The 20,974-nt window shown below is 42.8% G+C and overlaps 2 protein-coding genes across 6 annotated transcripts in view; one reads left to right on the top strand and one right to left on the bottom strand.

Moving 5' to 3' along the window:
- The window catches only part of LOC143212529 (uncharacterized), an 81,249-nt gene extending 72,453 nt beyond the window's left edge, over positions 1-8,796 (top strand). For 3 of the 5 annotated variants that reach the window (XM_076431398.1, XM_076431395.1, XM_076431397.1), the window contains exon 10: positions 1,085-8,796. In XM_076431398.1, the coding sequence (XP_076287513.1) occupies positions 1,085-1,553 (469 nt within the window). In that variant the 3' untranslated portion in view covers positions 1,554-8,796. The remainder of the gene's footprint in view (positions 1-1,084) is intronic. The other 2 variants (XM_076431400.1, XM_076431399.1) reach the window with 1 other exon arrangement.
- On the bottom strand, positions 4,856-17,611 carry LOC143212527 (uncharacterized). Its single transcript, XM_076431393.1, has one exon. The coding sequence runs from the start codon at positions 14,989-14,991 to the stop codon at positions 9,556-9,558; it is 5,436 nt and encodes a 1,811-aa protein (XP_076287508.1). The 5' UTR covers positions 14,992-17,611; the 3' UTR covers positions 4,856-9,555.
- Positions 17,612-20,974: the final 3,363 nt, after the last annotated feature.

The following is a 20,974-nucleotide window of genomic DNA, read 5'->3' as shown; positions in this document are numbered from 1 at the left end:
TAGCGTGGAGCCCTGCGCCAACGCTAACTGACGCTTACAGCGAGGTTACCTAACCTTAACACGCCGAAAAAATATTTGACACGTATTTCATGATATTTTGGGATTATATAGAACTGAAAACAATATTTGACACGTATTTTTTTTATAGCTGCCGAGATTTTCGTTAAGGGGGTGGAAATAGTCCACAAAGTGGGTGTGAAGAATCAATTTTATTGACTGTCTCCGAAACTATTGGACCTGAACGAAAATTTCAAAATCCGATTTGTGCGTCTCTGAATGGCGAATCTTAAATGAATTAAAAATTAGAAAATACACTAAAGCGTAAACTGATTTTGAAAAAGAATAATTTGTTTAAAGATTATGTTGAGAACTAACTTTCTCTTGTTTAAACAAATTATTTTATCGAAAGTCAGTTTACACGAGAAGATTCGTCATCCAAAGACGCACAGATCGGATGTTGAGATTTTTCTCTAGCCCTAATAGTTTCGGAGATGTTCAATGAAATGGATTTTTCACCCCCTCAACACGACTATCGACAGCTATAAAAAAGCACGTGTCAAATATTTTTCAAAAATTTCATTAAAATCGGCGTGTTAAGTAATGTTCCTAACCTCTCCCGTTCGTATCAATGAAAAGAGCCCACGGTCTCTCGGCAAGACTCACCTCTCACAAAGACTTCCGCCTCGACTCCCCTGAACACGACAATCTCTCCCCCAAGTCCAGAGACTCGTGAGAGATCCATGATGAAAGTTTCAAGTAGCAACTTCTGCGCAGCCAGGCTTGCAACGACTCCGAGTGAAAGCATGTTCTTTTAGTTGGTAATCATTCTGAATGTAACCTTGTTTAACGGATGGAACGTTGTCCCCGAAACCCGCCCGATGAAGACTCCCTGAAACCTCTATAAACTAACAAACCTGAGTCTTCACGATCGATGCTCAGCTGCTGATCGAGACCATCAGCTCGAAGCGCCGAGTCTTCATCAGCTAGGGGCGCAGGGGTGAACGTTCAATCCAGCTAACCATCAGCTGAAAATAGATGTAAGTGAACGTGGCAGAAGGACTAACAGTTCACCGCTTGTTCGCAGACGTAAGAAGAAATGTATCAGATACATGGGGGAGGGAGGAGATGGCGATGGCGAAGGTGACGGCGAAGGTGAGGACGATCACTCGGAGGACAACCTGGGGAGCGTTGGGGAGGCAGGCACTCCCGAAGAGGACGAGTCTCTGAGCAGTCCGGGTGGTTTGTCAGCGTTGTCTAGTCTGGCTAGTCCGTCGCTGGTGTTACCGTCTCCCTCGAGCTTGGCCAGTCCGTGTCCTTGCCCTTTGACGCCTCCGGTGCCGCCTCCGCCTTTGTCCACCAACTCTAACAGTCAGCAATCGATGAATAACCAACAACCGGGTCAGCTGCCTCCACCGCATCGTAACCCGGTCGGCACGAATCCCCACGACATCAACAATCCCCTAAGCGTGAACCAACTGACCGGACAGTGTATAAAGAGTGAAGTGGTCCCAGCACCATCGGGCACCTCCAACCCGGCGATCAGTGTTACGTAGCCCCGGCCGGACCCACGTGACAAGACTGTTGCAATACACCGTGTCATCCGCAGGGTCCGTGTACGTGTACAGACGGGAATTACGGTGGTCAAGGCCATTTGGGGAAAAATGCCGAAGAAACTTGCGGTGGCCTGGCGGCTGCTCCTCTGAGAGATACTCGAGGGAATAACTCGTCATCGTTTGCAGTCTACCTCTAGGGTCTCAACCTCAAGAGGATGCACAACGAGCTGCTACACGCTTCCGAGTCCTTGAACAAGTGAGGAACGAACACTTCTCGCGACTGGGAGAGTCGGTCAGCTGGGTTAGGGTCTTAGGACAGTGTCAGAGCCTCGCCGCGCTCGTTCGCCAGGTTTTTATGGCCCCGCGCAAGCCAGTTTATGGCTGCCGGGTGATGGACGTTCATGCCGTGTAACGAAGAACGAACAAATACGAGAAACACGAACAAATTCGAAGATGAGAAATACTCAGGACCAAGTGTCTGGCTGTAGTCACCCGCTCGAGGAAATTCTGCGTGCTAGAGGATGCGTGATGATGATGATGATGATGATGATGGCGATAGTGGTTCGTTGCGTGGATGATCTTGTATGATTGAGAGGGAGAGAGAGAATGTAACAGAGAGAGAGTTGATGAGAAGAGAGAAGGTGCGCGTGACACAGCTTGTAGTCCTTGTTACGTTGTGATGCCAATGACTGAGAGGTCATGTTCCTGTGCCAGGTACTATATTCTATAAAGTAATTATACCGCAGACGTATAAGCTAAAGGTAACACGAGCAGAATACGAGAGAGAGAGAGAGAGTGAGAGCGAGACAGTGTGAACGCGAGACGCATGACAGAGGAGGAGAGAAAGGAAGTGAAAGAGAGCGTGCGAGAGAAAGAGGATCGAAGACGATCATGAGTAGACTGCGGAGCTTTGTGCTGAACAGAGATCCTCCGAATCGAAGTAGCAAGAGTTACATTTCAGACATTTGTTTCCGAAGCCATCTTTGTTGTAAAATTACTTGCAAGTCAGTTTGCAAGACGGTAGCTATACACAGATACTTCTTTAAATATTTGTAGAACGTACAAAATACGTTTTGAGAAATTCGTCAAATGTTTTGGCCGCTCGGCGTAAGTGTCTTTTATGGAGTCTTTGCTACCTCGTAGGGGACGCATGAAAGCCCCGCAGTCTATGATGAGTCGCGGAGCGGGACATTCGATTGTCATTCATTTATTCGACCTCACGGTGTCAAGATACCTATCTTCTGTATGTAATTTGTTATTTTTTTAAAAGTCTATACACAGTGCGATTAATTAGCGTGTAAGATCTCTTTCGTTTAAGCCCCTCCCCCAACCCCGTATGTTGTAGATCGCGACCCCTCGCCCACTCTACCTAGAAATTTTCTAATATGTCGTTGATTATCCTCTTCTATCTTCGTTCGACGATCATCACCGCTGGATATCGTCGTTTTCGTCGCAGCTTCCGAGGAGAGACGACGAGGAGACGATTCTAACCGTTCATGATCGACGAAAACGCAATCGTTGGACGCAGGGGCTTCGTGATCTCTAGGATCATGGATCTCCGGTCCGTGGATCTCCATTGCATAATGTAATAGGCTGCGGATCTTCGTGCAAAATGCTCTTTCGAATAAAAAGAATAAATAACAAACTACTACTGATCGAATAGTTGGATTTATTTGGAGTCTGTGCGGATCTCTAAAATAGAAAAGATTATGGTCGATTAACCCTTTGCACTCGAAGATGTTCTAATTCGAACACCGAATCTTTCTTCATTTATATAAAACTGATATAACACCTTGTACAATACTTTCAGTAGTTTACCAAAATGTTAAATACGTTTAGTTATTCGTTGAATACAGATTCAATAACGCAATTATTTATTAACGTAATTATTGGTGGCGCCAGTCGAGTGCGAAGGGTTGGAAAGAATATATCAGATGATTGCATAAGCTCGTGCCCGATTTGAAAATAAAATTCAATGATTAAATTTTAAAGAGTACACCGCTTTATTAGTCAATTATATAGTCACCATTCTTCCCTAATTTTTTTTCTAACTGTAGAAAAGAATGGTGACCGTATAACTGATTAATAAAGCTGCATTCTTTAAAATTCTTTTCTACAATTAGAAAAGAACGATGACCATATAATTCTTTTTTTATTGTCCATGCAGTACGAACTTATGCAATCGTCTAATATCAACATTCTCGAATTCTTTGACCGTCTCTGCTGTTTTTAATTTGACCCAGTGATGTTCACAACAAGTGCATCAAGTCCGCAGTCTAATGACGAATGTTTTTAGGTAAAATCTCAGGAATAATCTGTCCGAACTAGAAATTGAAATTCTTTTCCGTGAACGATCACCCTATCGAAAGTAAAAACCGTTGATCCTCGTTCCGTTCTTCCCCGTTCGATCGACGATCGAGAGAACGATCGAGGGACGATCGAGACGAACGCACTTTCGATCGAGGACAATAACCACGGGGGAAAAAAGAGACTGTTCTGAAATTCGAACGCAATCGAGAGCTTCCATTTAGAAATCGTGTGTGTGTCGCGTTCGATCGGATCCGTCTTCGTGATCGTTCACGATCGAGAAAATAAACGTTGGCGTTATTTATCGGGCACGATGATACGCTTTCTCGCGCGATGTCACCTGTCCCCTTTTCGTTCTCTCGATCTTCCCCGATCTGTAAATCTATCCGGATTGAGAAATCTTGTTATAGATCTTCTCTATGAATTTGTTTTTTTAAATTTTCTCCTAAGATAAGATCGTTAAGACGCGCGGAAATGGGCAGAAAGAGTCTCGGAACAGAATGAAATATTTTATGTAAATATAAGGAAATCCGTGTGTTCGTATCGAATGAATTTTCGTAGCCCTCGGACTTGTTTGAATAATCTCATTTCTTCTATCTCACGATCAATAAATAATTCTCCAATATAGGGGTGAACGATCGAAGTTCGAAACGATGTTGTTATTAGGGCTACGAATCAGTTTGTACAGTCTCTCGTCTGTGCAGCTAGCAGGATATTTCGTTTTAAACAAATTTCTTCGGAAATCCCACGCTTAGATAATTGTCTCGAACGAGCGAAATTGTTGTGAACGAAAATTCGCGCTGTCCAACTTTCTGCCCATATCCAGCTGTTCAGAAACTTTAATTTGTGAAAAGCGTGCGAAGCGTTTTTAGCGGAGAACGAGATGAATCGGACTACGGACGTTTATGCAATCGAAAACGAGCGTTTTTTTCCCCGTTAATGTGCAAGAATTTGCGAGATGTCTTTGATCACAGAGATTCGATTCCGTTTTATTAAAAAAAGTTCTGTTGCGTTGCGTGAGATCGATCGATGCGTTATAATTGTAAGAAATTTAATCCATGTTTTACGTTGACACGCGTAAATGTCCGAAGTCGAGCGAGACATTCAGTGATTTGTATAAATTATGAGAATATTCGAGAACGGATCGGAAAGAACAGCGCCTTTGGGACTCGAAGAGTTTGATTCTTTTCCAAGCATGGTCCTTCGACTTATCTTTCCTTTTCTTTTTTTTCTTTATCCGATTGAGATTTTGTTCGATTGTTTCGCTTTTATCTCGCGAATCTAACCGGAAGCGGCAATACCATTCGTTGTTATAATAAATCGATAAATGTGCATTTCATTTTCACGATTTTTGGAATCCTCGTCGCTGTAAAATAAACGACGAATTCCTTCCGTTCATTTCTGCTCTGAGAAATTTCTGATCGATAGAAAATCAATTAAAATTGTTCAAAACGAGCCAGCATTCTCTTGCGTTGTTTGAGTTAACCCTGAGCACTCGAGCGTTGACCCTGAGGCACCACTAAAAATGCTACATGATTATTCAAAATATTTTCTACATTACTATATTCGTTTTCGTATCTAATAAATTACGAAACCAATTAATACGCGTAGAATGAAAATATTCTAGGTCGGGAGAAGTGTTTAGCTTTCGTGTTAAAAAACTCCCGAGTGCGAAGGGTTAACAATTGCCGTTCTGTTGCGTGACTCCCCGGTTCGCTCCCAACCCCGTCCGTTCCTCTGAGAAAGAACACCCTAAACAATGAAAGAAAGAGCAAGGAAAAAGAGATCGAGCAATAGTGAAACCCGGGAAGAGAGATCGTTTTGGTGCGTTTTTTGCGTTACGGAGCAGCAGCTTTTGTACATAAAATAAATACATTTTAAGGTGCATTTGTTGCGTCGAATGGGAAAGTGCAATGGAGGACTTTGATAACGATGATACATGCTGATTGTTGGAAAAGGAATGAGACAAACCGAGCATGGAAGAGACACGAAAGAGTATGTTATAGAACGCGAGAGAATCAGAGAGAATCCGCGAGAGAGCGAGAGAGAGAGAGAGAGAGAAGAATCTGAATGAAAGTGACGAGTGCGTATGCGTGCGTGAGACAGAGAGCAAAGACAAGAAAGAAAGAACCTTTTTTTTAGCGATGCATTTTTTCCTCTTTATTTCATCATGTTTTCTTTCTGTTATCTCTTTCATCTATCGAGACGTTCATTCGCAACCCTCTATTCCCTTCCCCCCGAACAAACCCCCTCACAAACACGACTGAGCTAAACCACGATGTCTGTATAGCGAGAACTTAAGATAAACCTGTAAACGCGTCAATGAAACAGTAAACTAAACGTGCCATAACGACATCATGCCAATATTATTGATAATACATATTTTTTACAATTAACGCTCTGTTCCCGAGTTCGTTCTGTCAGCGACGAATGGCGTTGCTAATTCACGGGCACGCCTGTGTGTCGCTTGGTTCTTTTGCCGTGTTTTTACGTGTTCTCCCCTTTATTTGCCTCGGCGCGTCTCGATCGAGGTCCCGGGACCATTCCTGGATCACTGTGCGTCGGCTTTCTCATCTAGAGCCTCTCTAAATCGTGAAAATTATTTGTACTTACTTTTCCGTTGAGCTAAACCTGGCTCCTATTCTGTAGCAACTCTCTAGCTTCTTCTCCACAAAGTTCTCGGTTTGAAAATTCACAATTTTGCTATTCGTAATTACACAAAAATGTTTTGCATTGATTGTGGGAAGCAGGAATAACATAAAAATTGATTTCATCCCTTGGAAGCAGTATATTACAACATTCTCGAATTTTTAAAAATCTTTTACCATTTTCTATCTCACCCAACCAATTTCTTCAGAAATGCATAAAGATCCGCGACCTATTTTTATTATTCTTCTGTGGTTGTTACATTTTCTCTGTCTAGTATAATTTCACAAAATTATATTTGATATCAACTTGTCTTCAGCGAGTTTTCTAAATTAACCTGACACCTAAAAATGACGATAGAATGAGAAACGGGCTGATCTATCGATCGAGTAGCCGAGGCATCAAGCGAGTAAGTACGGGGCAAGGACGACCATCGGTTTCACGGAGATGAGCGCGAGAAAAAAGAAATGATAAGAAGGACTACCGGATAGTACTGACAGACGTTAAGCCACAAAGAAAAAGACTCTTAAAGCCGTGCGATGTATTATTCCGAGTGTGGTTTTGTATGCGTGCGAGTGCGACTGCAGGTGTGTGCATGGGACACGACGATCACTGTTGTACGAGGATTGCCGAGTTGCGAGCGCAGGGATGCAAAGACGATATGCATTTAAACTCATTTATACACGCTGGACGTTGCTTCGAGTTTGCGATCAAGAATAGCAATGGGTAAGGTAGTAACCTAACCTAACCTACTTTGAAAGAGAATCAATTTTTCTAATTCAATCCGCTTTGTTACAATGCAGACGTTTTTTATTTTACATGAAGATTCGCTGTTTATACACCTTGCACTTTAATACAGAATTATTTAAACAGAATTGAATTGAAGAAATGTAGAACATCATCAAAGAATTGCAACAAACAATTAAGTAGAATCCCAAGGCTTGAACAACAATATGGTGAATATATGGAGCCACAAGGTCAGATATAAATTGTTGTTGAATTTCCCAAGTTAATTTTTATCAATGTTTCAAATTCAATGAAGAATGCAAATGTCTACTTGTGGCTCACTCTATTGTTGCGTACACACAAAGTACTCCAAATTCAGTTTTATATTCAGATAGCGGATTTTATGCGTTTATGACGAAAATAAGTGGGTGTAATCGAAAACAGTGAAATCATTAGAAGAATTTCAAAATATTTCTCATACCATTCTCAACCTGTTAACTCTTTGAATGGCTACTCTGAGGCGTAAGTCAAAATTGCTACACCATTATTCAAAACATTGTTTACATTATTAAATTTATTCGTACTTATTAAATTATACCAGTTAAATAATCGTATAAAATGAAAATAAGAATATTTCCATTCTCTGTGATTTTTTAAATTTCATGGGTACGAAATTGATGTGATAACTCGCACAATACTGAAATGTTTAGTAGTTGATTAGATACCAACGTATTTAATAATGAAAGAGACCAGAGTCACCGTTCGAGTGCAAAGGGTTGATCAAATTAAGAGAGAAAATCAAATTCTAGTTCTAGTTTGTTGCGATTCCGGTGGAACATATTTATTTTGCATAAAGATTCGACAATGTCCAGTCTCGTTAACAATTTACCTGGTTGTTTGTTGTCCCTGCCCTGGCAACTCGGCGCATTAGTTCACTTTTGCGAGGAATAAGAAGACGTCACGAGGGTGGTCCGTTTCGGTCCCCACCGATGGTCAAAAAGAACGAGGAAGCTGTTCTCACGATTTCCGCGAGACTGTCGTGCGAGTTTTCATTGTAGCTGAATCAGTATAAGCAAGAAAGAAGATGAAGAAGAATAAGAAGAAGAAGTTATTCAGAGTGGTACAGCTTCCGAGATCCGGTAAACACGGCCTACAGACCGCGCCAGACGTCATCGAAATATCGCTCGAGTATACAAGCCTAACCGCGACTGATAAATCGCGAAATAAAACGGACAGGAAAAGTCTGATGTATGTTTTGCAGGACGACAAAGTGCATAATAAATAAATAAATGTTACAGTCGCGGCTAGGCTTCGTCACTCCTAACGATAAGGGAGTATGCTTGTAACATATTGTAAAGTATCATCGACAGTTTTCAGCTGCGTTGTACAGTGTTTTCTAAGTATCTAGTTTATAGTGTGTAATTGAAGACACATTGTATTTACACTAAATAAGTGATCTGTATCAAATTCATTCTCGTATAACCTGTATCTCCTACTCATGTAGATGCTAAAAGTGATTTGTGTCATAAAGAAATACCTATAAATAAAATTAGCAATTTGAGAATGTTGTCGAGCGCGTCCATTCATTTCGCGCACACGACCCTCGCCCGAAAATGGAGGTGGCAAAAATGGTGGCATTTACGAGAAAAATGAATAGATGTAATTTAAAACAGTAAAGATATTGAAAGAATTTAAAAATATTGTTATATTATTTTCGACCTAATAAATGTACAGTAAATATTCTATGGACGCAAGAAGGTGTCACACGTTGGATGCAAAAGAAATATCCCCTCCACTGCGAGGAAATATCCCCTCCACTGCTGTAAAAACAAACACGTTTCATTTATTGCACGAAGCGGTCTTTCCACACTCGGCTTGGTCTTTGAAGCACAAAAAAAATAATGCCTCTCTACGAACTATGTAAATGAACCTCCCCGAGGCCCTTGCGTCCATCGAATATATTTACTGTATCAAGAAAGAAAATTAATTTCTATTTCACTCCAGTTTGTTGCAATTTAGATTGAAAATGTTTATTATTTTCCGTGAAGATCTGTCATTGTTTTAACTATTTTACTTTAAAAATTTCAATAAAATTCGATCTTCCTACAGCTAACAATTAACACCTTTGAGACCATCGTATACACTTTACAAAACCAGAGAAACATCAAAACTCGTTTTTTTTTTTAAATACACGAGTATATATTTCGAAAACAGCCTGTTCGTCCAACAAATACATGCTCAACAGATTATTTTTACGCACAACTTCCTCTAATCATTTTAGCAATCGTTCTTGAAGAAGCTACTTAGAAAATGCTGATCTTCGTCACTGTTCGCACTTCGGTGGACAACCAGTCTTCGCATCGGAGAAGAAGAACAAACTAAGGACATTCACAGCATTCAAAGTATAAATGTTCGGAGTCTTCAAGTTACAGTTCGCCACGAAGACCTTGGCCATCTTCATGATGCTCTCGCACTTCATCACGCAGGCGGCTCCATCGAAGTTAGGCCTCCCTTGATCGTCCCTCGCGCAGGGATCGAAAAGATAGAACTTCCCATAATGCTGCATCACAGCGACAGCAATATTCGTTGTGTGAAGAATCCCCGCGCAGTTGGACCTGAAGAACATGGCCAAGGACTCTGCCAGGTCGAATGCGAGGAGAAGACCAGCCGCGGTATGATTATGAACATGAATGGTAGCTCTGAAATCTCCTATGATGAAGACGGTGAGGAGTTCGCTAGGTGAGAGGTTCCTGGAGCCTGGTCGAGCAGCTCTGACGGTGTCTAGATGCAAGAGATTGCCATACTTGAGTATAGCATCTATTAACTCTGGTGTCCAGGTGGAAGGAACATGGAGGAGGCCAACTACAATAGCAACAGCAGCTATGGCGGTGCTCTGGTAGCCTCTGCTGGTGCTGCTCCAGGTGCGATGGTTCATATGCAGGGTTCCCCGCAGGACGCTCAGTTCCTCATCAACGAAATTATACTCTGTCACAGTCTCCACATCCAAAGTGGTGTTTTTATTGCCATGAGTGACAGGTATCGGAGGAGTGACGCATTCGAAATGAGGCCTGAACCCAGCTGGACAAGGCAGAGGCTCGATGTTAGCAGTCTTGATGATCACTCTACAAATCTGGTAGCGTCCATACTTCTCCTGCTCGTCGATGTTCGTGAACAAGACTTCGTACAGAGGCTCTATACAGGCGAACCACATGACGCAAGAGGTCCCATAGAAGTCAGGCAGACCCTGATCGCTGCGGGCCCTGGGATCGTACATGAAATAGATCCCCATGTCCTTCCAGATCGCCACAGCCCCTCGATCAGTCACCAGGACACCTGCTCGATTGTTCTCGAAGAACTTCTGAATCCCCTTCTCCAATAGAATCGGCGGTGGAGGTGGTGGACGGACTCTGGTTGGTCCTCTAGCCTTCTTAGACCTCCTGCCACCTTTAGCCCTTCTGGTTCCTCCTCGTTTCTTCTTCTTCTTGTCTTCGGGCTGGGGAGGAGGAATGGCTACTATACCAGTCACTGTGCTGGCTTCTATATCAGCAGTTAGAATGTTCACTCCTACGTAGAACACTCTGATGATGTCCTTAGGCTTGATCCTCACAATGGTCGGCTTCGCCTTCTGCGTCAGTCTGTGCACGTTAGCTCCGATAGCAAGGATCTCGTCCATAGTCCTCTTGGTCCAAGTGATTGTGTTCTTCACGACGGACATACCGATGGCTACCACGCAGTTCGCCGCTGTCTGCTTGTTCCTGAAGGACTCCGGGAAGATCCTGTCTCCCTGGTGATAGGAACCACGCAGGATCGCTCTAGCCTCGCCTTGGACTCTTCTGTAGGCGTTCAGCGGAGGAAGATTCGAGGGACGGACAGCTGCGCTAGGGTCGAACTTCCACGGAGGGAACTTGTTCCAATTGAGGACGTCGATCACGATCATCTCGTAGTCACTCTCGGTGCCTAGATAATCTATCAGATACTCCACCAAGGTCTCTGTATTAGAGACTCTTAGAACTTTCGAGGCACCCGACGACTCCTCACCAGAGCTACCTAGCTGTTCAGGTAGTACGGTGTAATAGAAATTATCAAACTTCCACACGGGGATGTTCCTGTTCCCGCTGACAGTCAGCGCTCCCGAAGAGTACCTCGCGAAGAACTTGTCTATCCCGTCCTGCAAGCCCTGCACCTTAGGCGGCTTGGCTGTCAGGCTGCCAGCCTCCACGCAGTCCTTGATGCTGAGGTTGATGCGTCTGGTGGAGAGGAAGAACTCGGTCATGATCTCGTTGATGCGGGGAATAGCTCCTTCGCCGAGTCTGTCGACGCATTTCGAGTGCAGTTTATCCCCGGTGACGATCACTTCGTCTAGAATCGCCTGCGTCCAGTATCTAGGCTCGTACACCTTCGCGAAGACTATGGTCATCACCGCAACAGCAGCCGACTGCTTGTTCCGATTCTCCTCTTCGAACCTCTCGTTGTCCATTTTGATTGTTCCATCAATCCCCCAAACTCCGTCCTTCACCTTGACGAAGTGGTACCAAAGACTGTCCCCTGAAGTTGGCTTAGCTGCTCGTTCTTCCTCAGCTACTCTGGTCTCGTAGGCGTTGCTCAACGTAACAGCGTCTATGACGAATTCATCGCCAGTCGCGACTTGCCCAATCGCCGCCACCAGCGACGCGATGTCCGTGAACCACATGATCACCGCCACCCCATCTCTCTCTCTAGGCTCGCCTCTCGAGTCTCGTCCCTTCGGGTCCATCATGAAGAACACCTCTCCCTCTCTCCAGAACGGCATCATGATGTTCTCCTGCCTGAAGATGCCCATGATGTTCGCCTCGAAGAACGTCTCCAGCTGACTGTCCAGCTCCGTCATCCTGCCGCTCGCGTTCTCAGCTTCCAGCTCCACGTACATCCTGTTCACCCCAACGTTAAACTCTTCCCCAATTTCATCGGGTATCAGATACGTCCTAGGAGTCTCTTCCTCTTCCGCCTCTTCCATCGGGAGGTTCGGCAAATTCTCCGTAGCGATCTTGTCCCCTATCTTCAAGATATCATCGACCACTTCCCGATACCAAAGATGAGGATTGTATAATTTCGTCATGGCTAGAGTAGCCAACGCTGAGGCGGCTTGCTGCTTGTCCCTGGTCTGACGTTTGAACATGGTCTCGTTGGCCTGGTTGAAGCTGCCCATCAAGATAGCTCCGGTGTCCCCTAAACTCGAGTAGTTGTTCAGATCTGGCTTCACCGGGATCAGCTTGTCCGCTTCGATCTCTTCCTCAGTCATCTCCGGCCCGATTTGTATGCTCTTCATGGCGTTGATTGCGAACTCGTCGCTGGTGGGAGCCTCTTCCTCCTGCTCCGCGTTTGCTTTAATCAGTTTTGCTAACACAGGAATACTTAAGGTCCTAACTACGCAAGCTACAGGTATATCCTCTTCGTCCGTGACCTCTGATAGACCACGACTGTTCCTCGGGTTAGGGTCGAAGCAATAGTAAACCGGCTGCTGGATTATCTCCTCTTTCTCCTTCACGTCCTCCTCCACCTTCCACACCGCTACGCTCAGGTTCTTCACGTCGACAACCCCGTACTGATTGTCCGCGAAGAAATGCGTCAAGGCTCTCGTCATGTTCAGGAAATCGCTATCGTCCGCTGCGGACAGGTTTCCTGTCACCGTACCGTCTTCTATGTCGATCTTCACTTTCCTGTTCTTATAGTACAGGTTTTTCTTCAGGTTCGTCACGAAGAAGTACCTCGTCTCCTCTTCGTCCGCCTCAATCGGGGGATTGCACCAGGTATAGTAAGCGTCACCTTCGTGAAGAGCAACGTCGATGGTGTCGCTGGTCCACTTGGGAGGCGGTGTCTCCTTAGCAGCGATTAGGCCAACTATCGGCATAGCTAGACCCTGGTTACCTCTGTTCTCATCTTCAAATCCTTCATCGTCGTTCGCAGTTGTTCCCCGAAGAACCCAAGTCTCTCCTGCTGTTCCAGGTTGGAAGTCGTGCCAAGTCCTGGTCCCTGGGACATCGTCGAGTATAGTGATGTGTCTGATGGTGAACCTGTCGTTCTTCTTGAACAGCTCCAGGTCTTTCCAGAAGAGAATGGCGAGGGTCTCGGTGTTGGGGAATCTCATTACACAACAATTTCCTTTCTTCTTCTCTTCGTCGTTCCCCTTCCCCTTCCCCTTCTCGTCCCGGATCCTAACGCCGTGAGTATCGCACTGTCTCGGATCGAACATGTAGTAGCAATCATCCTGGCTCCAGATCGCCACGGACATCGAGGAAGACTCGATGATCCCTTCCGTGTTCACCAGGAAGAACTCCTCCAAAGCTTGCTTCAGGTTCAACACCGTGGGGATCTTGGAGCTGATAGTCCCAGTGACAGTGATCAGATCCACGTCGATCACCAGCTTACGATCCTCCAGCTGGATCTTCACGTCATTCAAGTCCGAAGCAGTCATCGACTTGATCGCCGGCTTCTCAGCCTTCACGTCAGCGTACAGGTTATCCCCCAACGATAGGATCTCATCCAGCTTCGGCCTGAACCACGTCCTCACCGGATGGACCTTCTTCATAGCAATCGCCATCACGCAGTTCGCCACGTTCTGCGGCCCCTTGGCCTTGTAAACGTCACTAGCCTCGTGAGTCAGACCATGAAGAATCGCCATGTAGCCCGACAGCTCCCTGAACGTCGAGGGAACGTTCGCGTGCATGTTTTCGTAGGTGTAGCCCGTGTCAAACTTATTCTGATCCACCAGAGGATCGGTAGCAAACTTCTTGTCGATGCTGTAGTTGGATATAGTGATCGACAAGGGTTCCCTGTGGATCTTAGCAGTGGTGGTAGTCTTCACCTTGTCCCCTTTAGGCACTGGCTTCGTGCAGTCCATCTTGTTCTCGTCGATGTCCACAGGGTTGATCGCTCGCAGCACACTCTTGTCCACGGTTAGGCGATTGCTGCTTGGGATCCGATCTATGTATCCTTTACCGACCTCGCTGACTCGCTGAACGGTCACCTTGTCGATGCAGTACCTGGAGTCGTAGCGCTGATCCATGCTCTTCAGGAAGTGGTCTCTCAGATCGTTCATACACTTGAACCTCATCGCGCAAGCCACTCCGTTAGCATCCCGGACGCCATCCTCGTCGCATGGCGCAGGGTCGAAGTATAAGAAGCCAATGTCAGGGTGTCTCCACATGGCGATAGAGGTTCCCTGAGCAGTGATCACTCCAGCATCCGCCGACTGGAAGAACTTCCGTAGGCCATCAGCGAAGTCCGGACAACCCACAGTCTCGCTGAAGAGGTTCCCGTAAATCCCAGTCTCCTCCACGCACACCATCACCTTGTAGTTCGAGATGTAGAACTCCGGGTGGATCAACCTCGCCTTCATGTACTCGTCCTCCTTCACGTGGTTCCTCATCGCACTTGTTCGGTACACCTTGTCCGCGTTCTCCAACACCTGGTCCACGTACTCCTTGATCCACTCTTTCGGTTCGAACAGCCGGCCGTACACGATTGCCACCACCGAAGCTGGAGCCGCTTGCCGACCTCGACTTCGGTACTTGAAGTGGGGATCCGTCATGGCAAACGATCCACGCAGGATCGCCGAGTTGCTGTTCAAAGCGCGGAACTTGTGCCATCTCTTCCCGAATGATCGCGCCGGAGCCTTCTTCAGGGGCGCGTCTCCTTCGCCCACTGTCCCTGGGGATTCTTGCACTGACCCGATCTTGCTCGAATCCTTTTTGGGACCTTCCTTCTTAGACGGTGTCGTCATGATGCGTCTGGGTTAGGGCTAGAGGATACAATTCTGAAGAGAACGGGTTCTTCAACAACGACTTTCTCGAAGGACATTTAGTATTTTTAAAACGAGATTCCTCTATCGATTATGATTATAATTAGTTTGAAATGTAAAATGTACTTGCCCCCTGTTGCTCTCGGTATATTAGTTAGAAATTCTGAACCATTGTTTTGGGAAATCGGAGAGGATATTCAGAATTGTCCTCTCGCCTTTGTTCAGTTGTAAAATTTTCTTCTATTAAAAATTGTCTTCCCTTCTGTTTACTTGTAAATTTTTTACTGGTACATGCAAATTAGTTTTGAAAACTTTTATTCAAAATTGTCTTCTTCTCTTTGTTCACTTGTAAATTTTCTACTCGTACATGCAAATTAGCCGAAACTTGGATGAAAATTTGTCTTCCTTTTTGTTCACTTGTGAATTTATGTCTACTCGCGTATGAAAGTTAACCAAACGAAATGACAATTGATGTCAATATCGATACGGTGAAGTTTGTAATCAATGTTCAGACCTAAATTGTTTATCAAATTGTTCGTTTTCTAGCATCAATAATTATTGTTACTAAATATACTTTTATTAGTATAAAATGGTTGAATCAATAACTTTACTTACCTGGCGAAACGTCTCGAAAGTTTTATTTAAAAAAGAAATTATACACTGATAAGTATACATATATAATACATAAACTCATAATACACGAACAGAACAGAAACTATAATTAACATACAGAATAGACAATAAAATACAGGCGGAGAAAATATAAATTCCCAGATAGCACAAAGACGTGTTAAAAACAACTTTAAGACGTCTGCAGTTGGACATTCAGACGTTTTAAAGTTGTCCCGAATGTTCTACGAACATCTCCTGAAAGTCTCGTGTTAGAAAACGGTGCGTCTTAAAGACGTCTGCTTGACGTCGAAAAGATGCTCAGGAGACGTTCGTAGGACATTCGGGAGGTCTTTAAGACGTCCCTAAGAAGTCTTAAAGGCCCATAATGTTAATTACATTAAAAGAAGGGAAGAGTAAAAATACATTTTGACAAAAACGAGTTTCAAGTTAAACTCAGCTTTATAATTATAATTTAATAAAAGTAACAATTGCAATTAAAATAACAATAAAAATAATAAAAATTAAAATTACAATTACAATTAAAATCACAATAAGAATTGAAATTCGAATTCAAATTGGAATTCGAATTGGAATTTAAATTCAAATTGGAATTGAAATTCAAATTGGAATTGAAATTGGAATTGAAATGGAAATTGAAATAGAAATTAGAATTGAAATGGAAATTGGAATAGAAATTGAAATAAAAATTGGAATTGTACTTGGAATTGAACTTGGAATTGAAATTGGAATTGAAGCAAAAACACTAACTCCAACAAATAACACCAATGCTGCTAGATTATGGGTATGTAAAAACCATACTGTTTACGGTCTCGAAGACGTCTTTTTAGTACGTAAGACTTTCAGACCTTAAATAGACGTAAAATGGACGTTTTTAGGACGTCGTATGCTATCTGGGTGTCGGGTTAAGAGAGGCGGAGGCATTGTTGCAAAGAATAGCCGTAACTTTATTCCATCAACATATAAAAAAACGTAATAAATATTATAAATATAAGTATATAAATTAACAGGAGTCGAATATATATGTATATAATAACTTGCTGATTATTTTTCATTGTAATGCGGGGAAGGTCGACGACTAAACGGCAAATCCTTTGAATGAAATTAAATATTAATTAATCGCGAAGATATATATTGAGAAAGCAATGGAAAACGATTGCAACTTTTGTTAGCCATCCATCGACAATTAGGAATAGTGTAGAGGCGCGAATTATATCGAACAAACCTGTTTATATATACAGTATATATACTAGATCGATACAAAGTGGTCTCTACAATGTTTTTTTTCTTTAATTACTTTTTAATTACTCCTCCTTCTTTCTTTTTCTTTCTGAAACATTTTTCACGAGGATCTCTACCTGGGCGACGAAAAAGCACGTTTCGCCAATTATCTATATTTCTCGTATTTACAACACGTATTTATATTTATACATGTATATTGCTCAATTATTGCAACAATTTTGCCAAAAAATATCTACACGTAAAAATATATATAATATGTACATTATAAACACACATACACAGTATGTCGCTCGTGTATACGTGCGTGTGTCACGAGTTTTCTTCGTTCATTTTCCCTTCGTCATATTTCCTTACTAATTACAATGACCAGCCTGCAGGCGGTCGAAATCGAAACATTTACTTGACATTTCATTTTCATTTCAGACGCGGTGAACGGAACAATCGTTCGTTTATTCGCAAAATTTCTTGGCAACAATATTTCGGTTTCCACCCCCTGGTCTGTTTCAGCTTCTCGTGTTCGAGATAATTGATTTTTCACGCAAACTGTCGTGTTATTCGTGGATACGACCAACTGAAAAATATAATTCTTTGCGCAAAGAATCATCTGCAAATTTGAAGTTAGCGAAAGTTGAAGGAAAGATTCAGAGATTCATTAATTGATCTTTAAATATGCATTACTAATTGCTCCAATTTGTATTACTCTGTTTACTGCAAATAGAAATAAATAAAACATAAATCAGACACAATTTGGTATGACCGACCAACAATTCGTTAAAAATTTACACATGCAAACGCATCATGGAACAGTGGACAATGAATTGAAGAATTATAAGATGAATTACAATTTAGCTCGAGGGTTGAAGAAAACACATAATCGGCTGTACAAATCAATTTTCTTTCAATGGCCATACAAGCGACATACAATCACATCTGCTCGACAAAATCTCCAACAGCGAACGGAGACCAATTCCGTTCCCCATTTTTTGGTTCGCACCGTAATCTTACTTGTTTATGTACCACGAATAACACTATCTCCTTTATTTTACAATGTCCTTCCGGTTCATGGAAGAAGCGTAATTCTCCCTTCGTCGTGTGCGTGTGAATTATGTTCCCCACGTGCGTGCACGCGCGTGTGTACACATTGGGATGACGGTATAGTGAATCAATTAACAAGGGTTTCAAAAATAATTTCTAAAATTAGCGGAAACTGAGTTATAGCACCGAGTTGTTGTTCAGAAATTCAGTATGAAGCTATCCTGAATTTCTAAATTTAATGTCACTATGTACATCTACACCAGGCATGTCCAACTCGTAGCTCCAAGAGCGGCCGGCTCACGAGCCGAGTCGAGAGCTCCCGCTCCCGAATCGTCCAGTTGTGCATGCCTGATCTGCACAGAGAATTGCTTTTAGACCAATTTGAGAATTAGACTGCGGATCTTTATGCATTTATAGGAAAATTGACTAGACGGAATTCGGAGAAAATTTTTAAAACGTACATACTATCGGCATTATCTCTTGGAGCTACGAGTTGTGCATGCCTGCCTTAACTCTAAACCTACCACTGTCGGTCAAATGACCAGTCTTACGTTCTTAATTTTGTAATTATTCAAATTATCACGTTGCTTGTAAGGAAATTGATTCAATAAATTTCTTTATCCAAGCACATATTTCAATAAAAATTGTACGAAATCTGAATAAATACCTTGTCAATTTTACCAACTAAAACATTCTAATCGCTTTCAGTGCTCGGTAGATTTAGTGTTAAGGGAAGGAATAACATTCGATTTGGTTTCCATTTCCTGCAATCGATGTAGCTACCCCCCCAAGGGAAGAAATAACATTCGGTTTGGTTTCCATTTCCTGCAACCGATGTAGACAATTTTCATGTTGCATAAAGATCCGCAGTCTATTGAGAATGAAAGACAGTCCCAGATCCCCAGGACCCAGAGCAAACAATTATAGCCCCAATGGATCCTCTACATCAGGCATTTCCAGAAGTTGCTCGATCAGAAGCATTCTCAAGGAATACCCGTGGAATACCCCCACTTCTCGAGTACTATGGCCGCCACGGGGAGCGAGAAGCGCGGGCGGGAGAAGTGGGGGTATTCCTTGAGAATGCCTCCGATCGAGCAACTGCTGGACATGCCTGCTCTACATCAATGTGAATCGCTACCCCGAGGTGTACATAGTACACAAATGTTTATTGTTCATTGTTTATCCGCTGGATTAACTCATAAACCCATCGCGTGAGTACACGACGCGCGTGCAACTTTGCGCCGTTCGTTTTTATATATTGGCTCGAGCTCGCCGCGCTTTTATTAATATCTCACTGGCAGATTGTGACAGATTCACTGACAGTTTTTGCTAATGGTTTGGACGTCGTTTCTAAACAGCACAGTCGTGCCGCTCACGTCAAACCGAAGGGAATAACAGCTACTTTTTTGTTACAGATACACGGTAAGCGTTCGCGCTTCATCTAACCAGTTTGCTCCGATTAATCGTAATTGGACTGCGGACTTTGCGTAACAATAAAATTCTCACTGTTTTCTGTGCGCTTCGAACGGTTCTGAATGATCAGAGTTGTGCTAATTTAAACATACATTGTAATCGAATTACATTGTATTTTATATGCATAGTATTTGAATTATATAATTCGAACCTTTCACTTAATTTAATTGGTAATTACGCGAATCGTGAGTGTAATCGAAATATGAAGAAAATCATATAAAATGGAAATATTTCAGGAAAAATTCGGTTTTCGGATTAGAATAGCTCCGAGTGCAAAGGGTTAATTGAATAATCGAAAATACAATGTAATTGAATCGCTTCGCAATTATAATTCGTGAAGTAATTCAATCGTAATTCAACACAACTCTGAGAGTATGATCGACCAAACGCAGTAACAAATTCGTCGCTGTATTTAATACATTTCGAACGGTTTAAAATCACTGACTCCTGCCTTGAGAACCGCCGGTATTTATTTGCTGATCTTATGAACAAATACAATAATAAAAACAATTTTATACAATTTCCCTCTCTCTCTCGCACAAACACACTCGCGTCGGTGATCCACGGATTCGAAGCGAAACATAAAGGTCCCTTTGGCCTTTCATCTCTCCGGAATAAAATAAAAATAAAGGCACAAAAAACATGCGGTAAAGTATCGTATATAATTCGTGTATAAAAAGAGTCCAGGAGTGGTTAGGATAAGACAGCGTAATAAAATTGTTCATAGAAAAAACGGAACTGGATTTCCCAAACTAACGGCGCAGTCGCATCCACAGTCCAGTTAGTATGCGCTTATACGTATTTGTTCTATTACACGCACATTGAGAAACATAGTCGGATGATCCGCGTTACACTGCGTCGCACAAGAATCGCTACGAACCACATTTAATCTTAATAAAATATATCGGATACACGCAGCTGAACGTTAACAGTCTACGGGCCAATCGGTGATGCGCTCTGATCATGGCGATTCAAATAATCAAGATTTCGCATTTCTATTAATCTACACCGATTAATAAACAACTTCACTTTCTTTTTGTTTCAATCACGGAAACATCTGTGTGACCCATGTCTTTCAAAAAACTCGATAAAATAAAAAATATATAGCTCGTGGAATTTTCGCAGCTTCCACTCAAATAAAAATCAGGATTGCACGTGAAATACTCATAAAAGTGTATACAAAATCGCAACGCAAAAGGTTCAGTAGTTTCTCAAAAAAAAAAAAAAATAAGAATGACGCTACTAATGAAATGATCTGTTTCGCATTGAATCATCGAGGACATCGCAGCTCCGCGAAACTGAATTAATTAAGGTCGCTTTCAGTTCTGAGTCACTGTAAGATGATCAGTCCAACATCGTAGCGTCCTTGAATGAATTCCGATTCAGCGGTGAATCCAGTTTCCATTGTGGAATCGATTCGGTAGAAGAAGAGACAGCAACGGGTTGGTCCGTAGAGAGTTAAGAGGAAATATCAGTGGTCGTGTGTCGAGTACATGGATCATGTTCAACGATTTATTAATCGCGCGACGACAACTCGTTCTCATCTATCATCACAGACGGAAAAAGACTTAATTATAATATGTAG

Source organism: Lasioglossum baleicum, chromosome 10 (assembly GCF_051020765.1).
Source record: "Lasioglossum baleicum chromosome 10, iyLasBale1, whole genome shotgun sequence".
Taxonomy (NCBI): domain Eukaryota; kingdom Metazoa; phylum Arthropoda; class Insecta; order Hymenoptera; family Halictidae; genus Lasioglossum; species Lasioglossum baleicum.
The sequence above is the reverse complement of the archived record's forward strand: the minus strand, read 5'-3'. Positions and strand labels throughout refer to the sequence as shown.

Coding starts and splice junctions, on each gene's coding strand:
- LOC143212527 (XM_076431393.1), bottom strand. CDS start 14,991: ATGACGACACCGTCTAAGAAGGAAGGTCCCAAAAAGGATTCGAGCAAG.